This window comes from Thrips palmi, unplaced genomic scaffold (assembly GCF_012932325.1).
Source record: "Thrips palmi isolate BJ-2018 unplaced genomic scaffold, TpBJ-2018v1 HiC_scaffold_2, whole genome shotgun sequence".
NCBI lineage: Eukaryota > Metazoa > Arthropoda > Insecta > Thysanoptera > Thripidae > Thrips > Thrips palmi.
In genome coordinates, this window is record NW_023144629.1 from 2,538,239 (window position 1) to 2,554,800 (window position 16,562).

Consider the following 16,562-nt stretch of genomic DNA (forward strand, 5'->3'; position numbering starts at 1 on the left):
GCGCTTTCGTCGGGCTTTCTCTCTCGCACCCACACGTTACGCCCCTCGAGTGCGAGAGAGAGACCTCTCCACTTGGACTGAGGGCGCGTTGCCAGAATCAGCCCGTCATCTCGCCACCTCCCCCTCCCCTCCGCGAGAGTGAACGCGGAAAACAGGAAACACGACGCGTGACGTAAGAGGACGGCGCGGCGCCAATGCGGAATTTGTGCGGTCACTATGGTTCCGACAGTGATGCCGCACGATGGGTTCGCCGTCTGCTATTGTCGCAGTTTTGGTTCAGTGTTTTCGGTTGGGATCGCCCGTGTCTGGGTAGTGCATAGTCGGCCTGTCTCGCTCACGCCGCTAGGGGACGTCCCAAAAGTGCGAGAGAGACAGAGCAACGAAAACGAATTTGGCAGTGAGTCTGCAGCACGCTGAACGCGACGGCGGCGCGGGACATGACGTCTACCGTCCACCCATGCGGTGGTGTTCGAACGGCAGCGCGTTTCGCGCGCACCCGTCACCGCGTCACCGCCCCGCGGATCGACTACGCGACGACCGCCGCCGACCGCGGATCTTCGCGACGGTGGCGCCCTCTCTCCGCGGCGCGCGGAACCACGCGGCGCTCTGGCTGGCTCTGGCGTGCACACGAAAGCACCCTCCCCCTCTTCTTCCCCCTCTTCTTCTTCTTTCACCCCAGCAGTGAAGTGAAGTAGGACGTCGTCGGCCATGTTTGTTATTGTCTAACCGTGTGACGGAAAGTTGTCAGTGGCCCCGTGTGGTGTTGTTAACGTTGCGTGTGCTAAATGGACCAGGGTTCGGTTTGGTCCTGTTCGTCCGCCATGCGTGGATAGCGAGCCCTCCTCCGTCGCGGACCGAGGATCCCGGCAAGCGGAGCAGCGCCGAGCTGCCGCAGCCAGAAGTGCAGTGAGGGCCTCTCTGACCCCGACGAGCCGAGACGGGCCGACGGTCGTGGAGCCGTCGCCCCAGGGCCAGGCCGCCGAGGCCCCGGGCCAGGACCGCGTCCTCGTCCCCGTCCACCACCGCACCGCGCAGGGGGCTCTCGCGGCCCTCGCCGCCAAGCCAACCTGGCCGCCAACGGCGACCCTGCACCTAATGGCGACCCTGCTCCCAATGACGCCCCCATGGTGGAGTGGGAAGAGGGGGACCGAATGTCCTTCTATGACTCGGACCGCTTTGAGGAGGACTCGATGTGCAGTTGGAGCACCGAGCCCGAGTCTCTGTGCAACAACTGGCGGGGCTGGAAGAAGCAGTCCAACCAGCAGACGACCGTGAGCCACTACAACAGCTCCAAGAAGTTCTACGAGGGTAAGGAGTGCCACCCCTTTGTGTCTGTCCAGACCGCCTTGCTCCCCCGCCCCCTACCGCCCCCCCCGGGGCGACTCGGCGCGGACGGGACGGTCGGACACACTGCCGAGGCCCGGTGGTTGACACTTGACACCCCAGCTCCTTGGGGGATGCCTCTTAGCAGCTTTTGGAAAATGAGCTGATTGACACTGAGATTTTCTTGCTTGACCTAGTGACAATCTTGGAGCCCCCTTCCTCAGTGCAAAGGGGGTTGTTTATGACAGTCAGTCTCCTGGTGGCCAGAAGCTCATGTTAAAGCTTGATCTCCGGTGACAGATCAGATTGTCGCTCTTGAGACTTTCTTTGTGGAAGGCCTTGTCTACATATTCAAAAAATTTGTTTGCATTCCTTCTCATTCCATATCCAATTGCAGTGCAAATTAGGATATGCCATTCAAATCAGTGGATCAGTAATTTTAATTACTGTTTCTGTTTTCTAGATGGAGTCCCTTCATTGTCTGAGCTGTGTGCAAGAACGGTTGCTGCTCACATCCCGTTCGAATTGGTGGAGCATGTTTACCCTCCAGTACCAGAGCAGCTCCAACTGCGAATTGCGTACTGGAGCTTTCCAGACAATGAAGAAGATATCAGACTCTACTCATGTCTTGCCAATGGAAGTGCGGATGAATTCTTGAGGGGTGAGGCACTGTTTCAGAAACGTGCTATTAAGAGCCCTTTGCAAATAGGTATGTTTGTTTGTGTTGAAATGTCCAGCATTGACAACATGAGGAATGTGGTTGTCCTCTCAATTTCTAACTGGTGTTCTTGTATTCAACAGGCTTCCATTTAAGTGCAAGTGTAGCTCCACCTGCCGCAGTCAACCCGTTAGATGCAACTTATAATGTAGCTGTAACGTTTGATAGAAGAAGAATAACGTCATGTAATTGTACGTGCACATCAACTGCCTATTGGTGTTCCCATGTTGTAGCTGTTTGTTTGTACCGTATTCACTTGGTAAGGACTTGATTTATGACTTGAGGATCATTTCTGTTCTTTAAATTTTCAAATGTTTTTAACACACGTTTTGCTGCCCCAAACAGCCAATGCACGTTTGTCTACGAGCCCCAGTTAGTGAATCGCTTTCCCGTCTCCATAGAGATCAACTTCAAAAGTTTGCCCAATATCTCATTAGTGAGTTGCCGCAACAAATTCTACCAACTGCTCAACGGCTTCTTGATCAGCTCCTCTCCACTCAACAAACTGCTATCAATTCAGTATGTTTCAAATGAAATCATTTATTTTTTTTCGTTACACTACTTCATGAGTTAAAAATTTTATTTTGTACTGTCTTCAGGTTTGTGGAGCTCCTGATCCGACTGCAGGAGCATCAGTGAATGACTTAACATCTTGGTATCTTGATGAAAAGACTCTCCATGATAATATTAAGAAAATCCTTGTCAAATTCTGTGTCCCAGCTCCTATCGTATTCAGGTTGGATTATTTTAGATACTGATGAATTTTCTATCAGTTTTATAGCATTAAACTAAATTTATTTTAATCTTTGTTTTCTGTTTCTCTTTAGTGATGTCAACTATTTAAGCACCACTGCACCCCCAGCTGCTGCAGAATGGAGTTCTCTGTTAAGACCACTCAGAGGGCGAGAGCCTGAAGGAATGTGGAATTTACTGTCGATTGTGCGGGAAATGTTTAAGAGGAATGATCGTAATGCTATTCCTCTGTTGGAAATCATCACTGAAGAAGTTTTAGCTTGTGAACAGATCCTGCTGTGGTGGTTCAACACCAAAGTGGCCATGCACAGTGGTGCCTCTGGTCATGGAGGAGGCAAGCACGGCAGTGTAAATAGCAACAGCCAAGCCAGCCAGCATGCATGCTCTTCTCTGTGTGATGAAATTGTCGTTCTGTGGAGATTAGCTGCCTTAAATCCCGGCTTGGGCCCGGATGAGAGAGAATTGCTGCGAGTGCAGTTTCATGACTGGCATGTAAATATTGTACAGAAAGTAACCAAAGCTAGAGGAATGACCTCGGCTACCACTGGAGTCCAGTTCAACAATAACCAGAACAATGCAACTCCACCTTCAACAATATCCAATTCTAAAACTAATGCCTTCCGTTCCGACCTCGAAGTTTTCCCTGGTTTCCGACCAGCGTTAGAAGCAAGTTTCTTAGACTGGGATGACTATCCTATTCCTGGGATAACCTACCAACATGGAGTTAGCGAACTGTATCATTGTCCATTCACTTGCTTCCGACACGCTGGAGAAGCTAGCAGATCTGACAATGTTGTGAACCAGGTTGGTACCTTTTCACTGTTATCTTTGATCTTGTCATCTCTACAGACTACTTCATTATTTAAGTTTTACTTTGTCTGCAGGTCAACTCTTCTCAAGCTGTGTTAAACTGCCAGCTACCAAACACACATCATCCACATCATTTCCACCATCATAATCCTCATCTTCAACACAATAGCGGCTCCAGTTCCAAAACACAACGAGTAGCAAGGACAACTCCTTACGCAACTGAATTTCCTTCATTTATTGGCAAGTAAGTATATGTGTGGTCAAGGTAACAGTGAGCTTGTCTTAGTTTGAAGCTTTGTGCACAGCTACCAAAACTTCCTGTTTCTTTTTGCGTTCAGGTGCCCGTTTAATATTCCCTTTGGAGGCTCTCTGGCACGTGCTGATGGCAACAGGAGCAGTGTCAGCAGCGAAGGCTTTTGTGAAAACGATAATGAAGGGGAACTTCTTCCTATACCCATCAACTTGCCTATGGTGTTAGCCACTGGTAGAGGGAGTAATTCTTCTTCAAGCAGTGGAAATAATAGCAGTAGTTCAAGCAACAGTGGTGACAGAAATCATTTAAGAACGGGTGCTCGTCCCAAGGAGTTCCCTCCCAGTAGTGCTGGAGAAGCCTCTGGTTGGAGCAAAGATGTCAAGGACATTGAAATAGACAATATCAATTGCTTCGGGTTTGACGAGGTGGAGCATGCGTTCCTTGAAGCTTCGAGAGCAGGCAGTTGCTTCCCAAAGGAGGCGAAACAAAGTTCCAGTCTTGATGTCGAAGACGAAGAGGATGTGGGTCTGTTTGACGTAGCTTGCTCATCAAGATGCACAGATTCGAAGGAAAAGAAACCTTCGAGTAAAAGCCCATCTGAGGCTTCACATAGCAAGTCCATCAAAGAAAATGAACAGGCTGCTACTGCCCCAGATGCAGCTGAAACCTCCACTATAAGCAATGATTCTGGAGCAGGAGAAGAAGGTGCCTGTGGGCCTGCACCTTCAAGCAGTGCAGAGGCAGAGTCGGAGAGGAGACCCTCCAAGGATGACTCGGTGTCTTCCTCAACGTCAGATTCTTACCACTTATCTGGTGATGATTACACAGTGTATTACTATGACCCAAAAGCCTCTGGTGGTACCGATGCTGAAAAGACTGCAACTCAAGAAACTGATAGTGAAAAGAAGGAAGAGAAACCAAGTTCCTCAATAGATAAATTACTTGAAAATGTTAAGAAAGAAACAGATCCATGGGAGAATTTGTTTGCAAGGTATTATTCATTTCCGTATTATGGTGTAATTAGTGTTCTTTGTTTCTGTTGTATTAAACTTTGGTTTTCTTTTTTCAGGGCGGAGGGTTTGCATGCACATGGGCACAGCAAGGATGCATGCCATCTTGCAGTGCAGCTTGCCGAGGAACTGCTGGACAATCCTCCTGAATTGATGATTGATGTGCCACCTTTGATCAGTCGGGGCAAAAGGAAGAAGGTAAGGAAGTTACATAGCTTGGTCATTTGTTGCACCCTGTTAGTGTGCCTTTTTTAAAAGTGATATTTTTATCCAAATCCTTTTACAGCAGGTGAATCCAGCATCTCATCAATTGAGCTGCTTGGCAACCGCTACACTCTCAAAATGTGCTTTCTTGTGTCAAGTCCTGGCTGAAAATAGAGACCACTTCCACTTGGCATTCAGAGTGGGCCTTTTTGGACTCCTAATGGCCAGACCTCCAGCGAGCACCAAACCATTGGAGGTAAGAAAATTTCAATTTATTGATGCAGTCAACTATTATTTTAAATTTATTTATTGATTATTGGTGTAGGCAGTTCCAAGGGCAAGCCCTGTACAGACATCAACATTTTAGATACTTCCCTCCTCCCTTTTTTCTATTTTCTTATGGTTCTATTTTCTAATTATTATTTCTCTCCAGGTTAAATTAGCCAACCAGGAAATTGAGCTTGTTGGGCTTTTAAAGAAGATTCCTTTAGGGACTGCGGAGGTCTCTATCATTAGAGATCATGCTCAAATGCTCAAAGATGGAACCTTAAAGAGTAGAGGAGAAGCATTACTTCCTACCATGTTGGCATCATTTATATTTGAAGTTCTTGTGTCGCCCAATGGCAGCAATGGTAATTACCTAATCAAACATATTTTCCTCTAATTAATTTCAGTTTTATTTTTCATCTAACACTTAATTTTTTTTATTTTTTTTGTATAAAGGATTTACAGTACGGGATTTCAAAGGCCAACTCATGCCTAACTCAACCCTCAGGTGGACCTCCGACGAGCGCTTGGGCTTTGAGGCTGCAGTTGCTGCTATGGGCCTTAAAGCCAATGTTTCTGAAGCTGACCATCCTCTCCTCTGTGAAGGCACTAGGAGGCAACGGTACCGTCAAGCTTCTCTCCAATGTCCACTTAAATTATAGTATTCAGTAACTGATTCAAAATTTAATTATCTTTCTTGTTTCAGTGGTGACCTTGCTATTGCCTTACTCTCTCATTACAAGGATGACCCAGAAAAGGTTGCTCGAATCATGGACAAACTTCTTGATAGAGATGTGCACCAGTTAATAAAGACACCTCTCTTGCCTTGCTACTACACCAGTAATCCTCCAACAAGGAGCTTGGTATGTATATTTCCTCATGTAATCCATTGCTCTCACAAAGCCTCTTTGCTGAAGGGAAATGTTGAAATAAAATTGTGCTTCTCTTCCAGAACCGCTCACGTAGGGACGAAGCTAGACAGAGAGAGGCAGCGCAGAATGCCCAAGTGTCGACTTCAACAAATGCAGCAACGGGAAGTGGATCCAACTCTGCTTCCCCAGGGCCAGCACCGTCCACCCCTAGTGCCCCAACATCAGGAGCAGCAGAAGCAGGCCTTGTTCCTGATGGCTCTTTGGGTTAGTTGACTGACTTCTTGATGCAATATTTTTTTGTCCAGAGGTTTTATTACTTTTGTTCTCTGTGCCAACAGCCGGCAGCCGTCCTCATAGTTCTACTAGTGCCGAATTGGACCAAGGACTGTCTGTATTGAGCCTGAATAGTCATCAAACACCAACTGCACCAACGGGATCAGCTGCACCAGCTTCCTCTGTACCCACTGCAACCACTTCCACTGCCACTGCTTCGACTTCCAGACCTAAGGAGTCAACCAGGTATGTGAAGACTTATGTTGCTTTGCAGCCTTTCCACTTCCCAGTATAATAATAATCTTGGTGTTTTTCTTTTCAGATATAAGAATAAGAGAACCTACCCCTCCTTGCCAAACCAACCATCGGAATCAGGTGCTCACTTCATGTTCGAACTGGCTAAAACTGTCCTTGTGAAAGCTGGTGGAAATAGCAGTACCTCGCTGTTCACTCAAGCCAGCACAAGTACAGGCAATCATCATGGTCCTCACCGTGCCCTGCACATGTGTGCATTCCAAATTGGGCTGTATGCCTTGGGACTTCATAATTGTGTCTCTCCAAATTGGCTTAGCAGAACTTATTCTTCTCATGTATCATGGATCACTGGTAGGAAATGGCTATCGTCATCTTTTGATTTTGTTAAATTTAGTTTATTATCAGACATTTCTAATAATAATAATATGTTGGTTTTCAGGGCAAGCCATGGAAATCGGCGCTCCAGCCATTTCGTTCTTGATTGACACTTGGGAAGGCCATCTTACACCGCCAGAAGCTGTGAGCATTGCGGACAGGGCGTCCAGAGGTTGCGACCCTAACATTGTTTCAGCTGCAGCCGAATTGGCACTGTCATGCCTGCCACACTCTCATGCTCTGAATCCAAATGAAATTCAGCGAGCCATACTTCAGGTAAGCTTGCTTATTTTCTCCTTCAATTAGAATTTTTCAATTAAAAAATGCAAATTTGTGTTAGTGCAAAAATATCAATAAAGTACGAAACTAAATAATTTTTTTTTTCTTGCAGTGTAAGGAACAGAGTGACCAAATGTTAGAACAGTCCTGCCTCACTGTTGAGACTGCTGCTAAAGGTGGTGGAGTTTATCCAGAGGTACTCTTCCAAGTAGCCCGATACTGGTATGAGCTATTCATGAAGGTGAGTTCGCAGTTCTGAATAGACCAAGTGCACTGATCGATTCCACAGTGTGAACAAATGATTCTAACTTTCTAATCAACAGTTTCTAAGATTGAAAAGATTGTAATCTGTCTCTACTCCACCACAGCACTGCTCTGGCAGCGAACTGCCCATCGAGTTCGACATTCCGGAGCCCGTCTTCACGATGGAGGCCAACAACATGATGGTGCTGGACCCGGGCCCCGCGGCCGGCGGCATGGGTGGCGTCGGCGTTGCCAACAGCCTGGCCAACAACATGGCCAACAGCATGGCTAGCATCGCCAACGCCATGATGCCCCCGCAGAGCATGCCCGTCAACATGATGTCGGTGCCCTTCGGCATGTCGCCCTACGGCTTCGCCATGCCGGGCAGCATGGCTGGCAGCATGGCGGCCAGCCACCACCCCATGCAGCCCATGCAGCCGATGCAGTCCATGCAGAACGTGAACGCCTTCAGTGTGCCGCAGCGCATGCCGCCGCCGCCGTCCTACCCAATGTACCTCCCCAACTGCCCCAACCAGTACCAGTACCCGCCCAGCTCCGGCGCGCACCCCTCGACGTACAACGCCATGCCGCACTCGCAGCAGGCCATGCCGTTCTACCCCAACATGAGCATGAGGCAGGGCATGGCCCAGGGCATGGCCCAGGGCATGGCGCAGGGCATGGCGCAGAGCGCGGGGCCCACGCCCGTCCTCACGCACACCGTGTTCGAGCTGCGCGCCCCCGGCAACCCGCAGCAGGGCCAGGGCCTGCAGGGGCAGGGCCTCCAGGGGCAGATGCAGGGCCAGGGCCTCCAGGGCCAGGGCCTCCAGGGCCAGGGCCTCCAGGGCCAGGGCCTCCAGGGCCAGGGTCTCCAGGGCCAGGGCCTCCAAGGCCAGATGCAGGGCCAGCAGCCGATGCCCCAGTCGCAGCCTCAGGTATTGGCTGGCTTCATCTGTGCCAACTAAATTAGCCGCTGCTTCATGTTAAAATCTTTTGACGAGTCGTTTGTTTTCCTCTTGTAGATGGGTCAGCAAATGAACCTTCCGCCAAGCTTACGTCAGATCCAGCTCCCCATGCGTAATGTGCAGCAAATGCCCATGGCTGCGTTCCAGACGTTGTCCATGCAACAAGGGATGCCACAGGGCATGCAGCCTGGGATGCCTCAAGGAATGCCCCAAGGCATGCAGCAGGGCATGCAGCAAGGAATGCACCAGGACATGCAAATGCCGGTCCAGCAAGTACAGCAGCAGCAGGTAATGTAACGTCTCTCTTGTTTTTGTCTCCACCTCCACCGTCAATCTGTGTGAAAGATGAGTGTTTGCGTCCGATTTGTTGAAAAGTTGATTCAGTGAATGTCTTTCCCTGATGCACGAAAATTTCTTATCTGGACCCCCTCAACCCCCTCGTTTCTGATTCATGAAATGCACAATGTGTGTTGTCATACCACATCCAACTATGATCAGTGCCTTGTCTTTGGTTTGGCAGCAATTTCCCATGGTGTTAAGGGCTCCTTTTGGTTGCGGATGTTATTTGTCTGCATGTTTGGTTACCCTACCAAAATATGCTTATGTCAAGCATGTCTGTTGGCTTTCCTATGTGATGTTGCCAACTGCTCCCAAAAGAATTCCTGTACTTTTTTGATACCATGTACGCATAGGACAAGTTAATCCATGGCATGATCTGCCGCTCCATAATTGGCATCAGTGTAAGGTCATTACAGGTGTGGAAGTGTGTTTGGTACTGTTGTGAATGAAACAACCCATTTTGTGGCGGAAGTCTCCCCAAACATCTGTTCTATTGTAATTTGTATTTATATTTCGCTCCCTGTTTGTGTTACATTCGTTCTTCAAACCCTTCACGATTGTAAAGTCAGGGTTTCCTGGACTTGCTGGTACCCTTCGATCTCCATCTGAGAACGGGTCTCCAACGGGCTGGGCTATCTGCATGCCACTGGGGCTGAGGGGTGGACGCGAACCTTGCTCGCTCTCTCTCTCTTTCTGTCATTCTCTTTCTGGGTAACTAATGAGTGTCACTGCTTGCCACTAACTCTTGTGGTGATTGTGTGGTCCGCACAGTCTGCCCCGTCGTGTCAAGATGGGGGGGCATGCGCCCAGCTCGGCCAAGGCGGCCAAGGCGGCGCGGAGAACATGAGCATATCCCAGGAGGGGCCGGAGTACTGTGAGCTTTCGACCGGGTCTGGGCTGGGCCAGGGACAAGGCCAGGGACAGGGCCAGGGACAGAGCCAGGGACAGTGCCAGGTCTTGAGTGACGAGAACTCGGAGCTGGCTCGTCTGTTCGACGTGGTCCATCCGCGCGAGCGCCAGTTCTTCCTGGTGCCGGACATTGCTCTGGAGGGGCACGACCTTCCCGCGCTGGCGTGCATCCCGCCCAACCCGCCCCAGATCTCGGTGGTCGAGCCCAGCGAACTGGCCAAGTCTGAGATCCCCGAGATCCGCCGGCTGGCCCTGCGCGGCGAGCCGATGATCCAGGTGGTCCAGACGAAAGGCCCGTTCGTGGTGGCCGTGCCAGTGGCCCCGGTCAACTCGCCCGCTCAGGCCATGATGCCCAACGTCCCTCCGGTTAACCCTCTGGCGTTGGTCGCGCCACAGTGTCAGGTGTGTGCCCGCTGCATCCTCATCAAGCTGTGTCAAGCTGGTCTCATCGCTTGCCTGCTTGTTGGATTTTCTTATTCGTATGCTTGGTTGTGTGGCTTAGTTGTCTTTTTCTCGAGACCTTTGCACGTAAACCAAGCTGCATTATGTGTTTAGGAGTCGCACCATTTGATTGGTTGTCGCTAGGCTTTGTGTAAGCCTGATCCTCGCCCTTCCTGACCATGCATGGTGCGTCCCTCTGATCCTCTGACCTCTCTTTCCCCACCTTGATGAGAAATCCCTTACCTGTACATGTTGGCTTCTCTGTGTCATAGATGTTTCTAGCAACCCTTGATGTTTAATTTAGGTCTTGATGTCTTTTCTTTCTTTCTTGTTTTTTTATTATTATTATTATTTGTCCCTTCTGAATTTTTAAAACAATATCAATGGTTCTGTTAAGTTATGTTCTAGTAGACAATTTTGAAATATTTTCTCAAATGTAAGAAATGTTACCAAATCCATTGTCTCTAATTTTTAGGCTGCGTTTCATCTTGGATGTTTACCTGAAGTTTTGCATGAACTTGAAATTTGCATTTAGTTGTTCTAGTTTGTTCATTGTTCTTTATTCATAAGCAGGGATATTCAAAATTTCATCGAGTTGTACCTTGGTCTAAATTGACTGTTTTCTAGTGATTAAGTTCTAGTGGTTCCAAAGTGTTCCCAAAGGACTGATTTTTATATTCACTTTGCATATCCTTGCTCTCAATGTCATTGTGCACTTTGCACATCTGTGTTAGTTGATTTTATGTTCACCAATTAAGTAGGCATTTTAAATCAGTTCAAACATAACGTGTTCCTTATTATGTGTATCTGGATCACTACATGAAGCAGACACTGAAGTGCAATAGTGTGCGTGAGATGTCTTTGTGAGCCAGCTACATGTTAGAATGATGAAAGTAGTTGACGCTTGCGCAGGCAATGCCCGCTCATCATCATTTGTCCGGCACATTTCTTGGCTGGATACCATGGGTACTAATTTTATTTTTGTTTGAATCCACAGGTGCACAGGCATCAGCAAGGGTACACTAACACACAGCTGCGTTATTTGCTGGCTGCTTACCGAGTGGGAATGCTTGCTCTGGAGACCCTTGCTCGGAGAGTGCATGATGACCGCCCCCAGGCGAAATACGCTCGCAACCCCCCTTACGGCGAGGATGTCAAGTGGCTCCTCAGAGTATCGAAGAAGCTTGGTACGTAGGCAAAACTGTTCGTTGCCTCAAAGACAACAAATAAACAAAGCAAATAATTATGGAATTTTTAAATATTAATTTACAGGCAATCAGTACTTGCATCAGTTTTGTGTGTGCGCTGTAAGCAGCATAGTGTCACCTTTTGTGCTCCATGATGTTGCATTGGAAGCGGCTCAGTTCCTTGCACGGGTGAATCCCAGTATGGCTATGCAGCATTTACGTTCAGCTCTTACTCCTCTGGTTTCAAAGTGTCAGCAAATGTAAGCATAGTTTTAGTTCAGGAATGATTAATACTAGAATCTTGAGGCTCGCAACAAGATGGTAATATGTGTTTGTGTTCCAGGTATATTCAATGCCTTCATCAAAAATTGTATCATTTAACAACTGGTGATTATGAAGATTTTGTGAGCATTGTTTGCTCTGCCCGAGCAGCATTCCAAATAACTCCAGAGGGTGCTCAACAGTTCAAAGAATGGCTTCAGTCTATTAAGAGGTACATTTTACACATTGCGGTAAGGTGTGCTTTTATTCAGGGAAAGTGTAGAAGTTATTTTTAAAAAATTGTTTCTTTGCAGATCTAAATCGTGCAAGAAAGATTTGTGGGCACAGATCAATGCAGCTCTTCAGGCAAAATGACAGTGGTCCGACTCGACCTCTGCTCCCTTGCCTAGGTCGTCCACAGAACCAACCCTGTCCGTCGACTTTTTTTTACTCCCAGACCCAGAACACCAAACAGCTGAGCTGTGAATTATTCATTGTTAAAGGAGTCTCGTGTGTCTTCTTTGTTAGTCTGAACTGACCTGTTGTTAAGTTCAGTGTTAAAGCATCACAAACTGCAACAAAGTTTTGACTAGGTTTTTATAAAATGCATTACCCTTTCTGTTCCCTTGTATAAATTCATCTGCTTGCCTCACTCCTTTCTATTTTGTGTGAGGGAGTAAGCAATGGACACGGTTTAAGTTGATTGTTGTCCACATGTCATGTTAAGTACATATCTTCAATTCTTTCCCGCATGTTGGCAGGAGGTGTACTTCATACATTTCTGTAGCTCAAGGTCTGGTGACCTTATTTCAAAGGGGCACGGTTTGCTTTTGATCTCAAAATATCCTTGTCATTTTAGTCTTATTATTTTTGTGCAAAGGAGTTTTGCTTAGTATTGTTCTAAAATTATTATTTAAATTGTCTTCCAACCTTTAAATGTATTTTTCACTATCTGTCGTCTTTTGTTACTGTCTTTGACCGCTTTGTAAGTTTACTTACATTTGCATGCCTGCTTATAGTTCTTTATTACATCAAGATTCTGTGCACTATTTGCTTGTCAACAGAATGTCTTGATGCATTGTTAATGACTGTTTTCTTCATAGTGGAATTATTGTCAACTTTGTTGATGTTGTTGCTAGTGGCTGGTGTGCAATATGGTTGTGTATGAACTGTCCCTTCACATAGTATAATACATTTATGTGTGGATTCAGTGGAGCACAACAGAACAGTTTAGATAATGTCTTCTCATGCAATCAGTTTTCATTTTTTTAGATTTTCATAGCTATAAGGTTATCTCTAAATATAGTTCTGTTTAGGATCTCAAAATACTTGGGAGTATGTTATTTATTGATGTTCTGAAATGTCAGTGTATTTCCCTGACTATAAATGTTATTCGAACTGATTGAGGTTGTAGTTGACTTTTGATCTGTCTTTGTTGCTTGTATATGCACTTTGGCAATGATATTTGATTGTATTTTAGATAATGAATGTTCTGCTTTTCAGAATGTTCCTCTAGGTTGTGCTTTGCCGTGTCAATTTGATAATTAGTACTTGTATCTCTAGATTCAGTCCAGATTGCAACCACAACAATATAAAGATATCTTTGATTTTCCTGTTACATGGTGTTTTAGGAGATATAATTGGAATTTTGAAGACAAGGACTGATCTCTTTTGGACAATGCTTCTAGGCTTGAGTTCTCTCATTATCGGCACTCATTGACTGGTGCCATTGTTAACTACGTTGTTACTTGTTTTGTGACTCATGACAGATTGATTAGTTGTTGATTGTGTTTCTGACAATTTAATATAATGTAGGATAGTCTTAATTATAGCATTAAGCCTTTTCTCCTTTTAAACTGTTCATATCTGTGATTTTAGAGTTGTAAGAAAATTTACTTATTAACCCGTTAAGTTAGCAGTTAATGCATAAAATCATAAGTTTTGGTCTGTTGATTTTTAAGTAATGGAAGTTTTTAATTTGGAGGGCTTTTCACACTTTTTCCCTATTGGATGAGGTGGAATTTAATTGAAATTTTTCACAGCCCTTCTAGCGAATATTGTAGTGTAGATAGTCGAATTTTGTAAAGACTTTTATTTTTAACAATACAATAGGGTCATTTATGGCTAACTTTTTGTTTCATTATCTGAATTTTTTAAAAATGTTGAAAACTTAGTGGAAAACACAAGTTTTTGTATCTCGACTTGACTTACTAGTGGTTAAATTATTCTGTCTTGTCCTACAATATTGTGGTTGGAGCAAGAAAATTTTGTTGATTCTTGCAAAATGTTTCAAATGCCAGCTGTGTGTATCCACCTGAAGTCAACATACGTATAGCAAAGTTTCTGGAAGGTCGTACACTGCCTAATTGGTAGTCTAGTCCATTCCAATACATGGTCTCATCTCTTTTCTCCACATTTTTCTTTGTTTACTTTTTATTGCTATGTAAAGATTTTTATTTGGTCACATCATAAGCTTAAGCTTTTGACTGTCCAGTCATTCAAATTCGTCTATTGTCCTGTAGTTTTCTTTTGTTTCAATAAATTTCTTTGGATGGCTAGTAGTATCAGGTGGTTAGGCTGCTTTCAGTTCCATTAACGAATATAGTAGACCAGGACTAGTAAAATTCAAAGGTTTCTCATGAACTACTGGAAATAGTTGTACTTGATGTTTGTATGGCCTCGTTGTATTTAGAATGGCCCATGAATTTATTTTTTGTCGAGCTTATCACAAATTGGGTTACTTATGGAGGATGTAATACTTTATTGACAAGCGTTGAGGATGCCTGTAGTGTTGAATGAGCGAGACGGCAACACCTGCTAATACACCAGGATTTGTCTGAAGCTTTGACTGTGTGGTAATTGAGTCTGAATAATTTGTAAGGATTGTATAGTGGTGGCAGTTACGCTACAGCATTGTTTGTTTTAAAGTGCATTAAAGCTGATGCACAATTTAATTAAGTGAAAGTGTGGACCGGTTTGGATATTATTCATAATTCTCATAGAAAGTTGCTTTCACATTTTTATTGCAGTTGATCATTTTTCAAGACTCCATACTTCAGCATGTGTTTTATTTACAAATTTTGGCAGAAGTTATAACATTTCGGTATCTTAAGTTCTCAGATCAATCTCATCTTATTTAAGCTAAGAATCTGCTGTACAGCAGTGTGAAACCTTTACAATGATGCCATAATATTTGTGGATTTTCCTACATTAACCAATTCATTATTAATCAGATAATGGTGAAAAGGTGGTACTGGTATTAGTTTGTTGTATTCATGTCATGCAAGTCCAGAAGCTTTGTTGTTCCAATCCCACTTTCCCATCTTGCTCAATTCTGTAAAGTTCATTCTGTATTCAAACAAATAATCAATTTTCCCTATTTTCTTAAACATATTCACTGTGGGATGAATTGCTGAATTACAACTTAGAAGTGTAGATATTCTGGTCATGCCACCATAGTTTGGTTTCCTCAAGGAACACTACTTCTGAGAAAATTTCAAATGCTTTTGAAAGAACTCATTTTGTATTAAGTGAAAGAAACATTATATATGATGTACATATATTCAAATATACCTATCAAATTGTGTAAGTGAAATATAATATCTCATGTACATAGAAAGGAAACTATTTAATTATTGATGAGTTACTATATAACTTTTGAACTGACTGTGTTTCAATGCCCTCATTCCCTTCATTTTCCCCATCCCTCCCCTCCTTTCGTTTCATTTCTTCTTTTGTTTCTTTTGTGTGTTTGCGTGTGAACTGATCCTCTCTCTCTTTTTTTTCTTTTTTTTTTTTTGCACTCAGTTTTTGAGGTCTTGACCTCTTATTTCTTACCATAATTTGTCACACTTATGTTCCTTCTGATTTAATGTTCACTCTTGTGGATTTTGTGTTAAAAATAAACGGGCATAAACTATTACTAGCTTAAATCCTTTGTTTAGACCTCCGCTTCTCCTTGCTGTCAATAATTGTCAATCTTGTTATTTTCCTGTCTTATTTGGGTCAACTGAAGAAAGACTGCCATCCTACATAGTACGATTTGTAGTGTTAATCTATCTCCACTCCCTTGTTTGTAGCAATGTTTCGTCTAGTTCTGAACACCTTCACCAGTATGCTTCAACAAGAATTTCTGATATGCCTTCTCCTCTCACTGCTCAGTGTGTGTGAGCCAATCTCTGACTACTGCTGCTACTATAAATTTGGTGGTTGAACAAGCCTTATTATTTCTGTTTCTCCCATATAATGTATTATTTTTCTTGTTTTACTTCTTTTGTATTGTTTGTATTTAGACTGGTAGATTGATTTTTTCCCCCTGAATTTAAGTTTTTGTGTTACAAGTGTGTAATGAACATTGCATCCTCAAACTTAGAAAATAGAGATTTGCAAGTTTAATCACGGTTGCCTTTGTTTGTTATAGAATGGCTGTATAGCCATTGTTTATCTTTTGCTAAAATAGCTAAGGCAATGCTATCATTCATCATTTTTGAAGCACTGCAAGTGGAAGGTTTTTGTTCGTTTTTCCAATTTTTCAAATTTCTTGTATTTTCCTCTGCTTATTTAAATTTGTCGTTTTGGCATCCTTGCTTATAATGAAAGTTGACTCAGACCATTCGTACAACGCTTTTGATTGCCTTGTGTTTTGGATAAAAAAAATTTATTCATTGCGTCCTAGGAACGTTCGTCTGCCAATTTTCATTGCGTCCTTGGATTTGATTTTATTTTTGATGCATGACTCCATGAATATGATATTGGATTTCATTTACAGCAATTTCATGTGCTATGTTTTATTTCAAATAAATGCATCTGCAGCCGAAAAATGACGGAC

At 44.5% G+C, this 16,562-nt stretch overlaps 1 protein-coding gene across 2 annotated transcripts; it reads left to right on the top strand.

The window, feature by feature from the left end:
- The first annotated feature begins 658 nt into the window (after positions 1 to 658).
- On the top strand, positions 659 to 16,557 carry LOC117647516 (zinc finger SWIM domain-containing protein 8). 2 transcript variants are annotated; one of them, XM_034389280.1, is made up of 25 exons: positions 659 to 1,308; positions 1,787 to 2,032; positions 2,125 to 2,300; positions 2,387 to 2,560; positions 2,641 to 2,777; positions 2,869 to 3,598; positions 3,679 to 3,848; positions 3,943 to 4,848; positions 4,927 to 5,065; positions 5,154 to 5,327; positions 5,505 to 5,703; positions 5,795 to 5,960; positions 6,045 to 6,201; positions 6,291 to 6,474; positions 6,549 to 6,729; positions 6,806 to 7,089; positions 7,178 to 7,389; positions 7,505 to 7,633; positions 7,761 to 8,567; positions 8,655 to 8,885; positions 9,708 to 10,247; positions 11,284 to 11,473; positions 11,559 to 11,733; positions 11,817 to 11,966; positions 12,049 to 16,557. In XM_034389280.1, the coding sequence occupies exons 1-25, from the start codon at positions 1,125 to 1,127 to the stop codon at positions 12,107 to 12,109; spliced, it is 6,702 nt and encodes a 2,233-aa protein (XP_034245171.1). In that variant the 5' UTR covers positions 659 to 1,124; the 3' UTR covers positions 12,110 to 16,557. The 2 variants fall into 2 exon arrangements, with proteins under 2 accessions (XP_034245171.1, XP_034245172.1); XM_034389281.1 differs by lacking the exon at positions 9,708 to 10,247 and having other exon boundaries at positions 660 to 1,308.
- Positions 16,558 to 16,562: the final 5 nt, after the last annotated feature.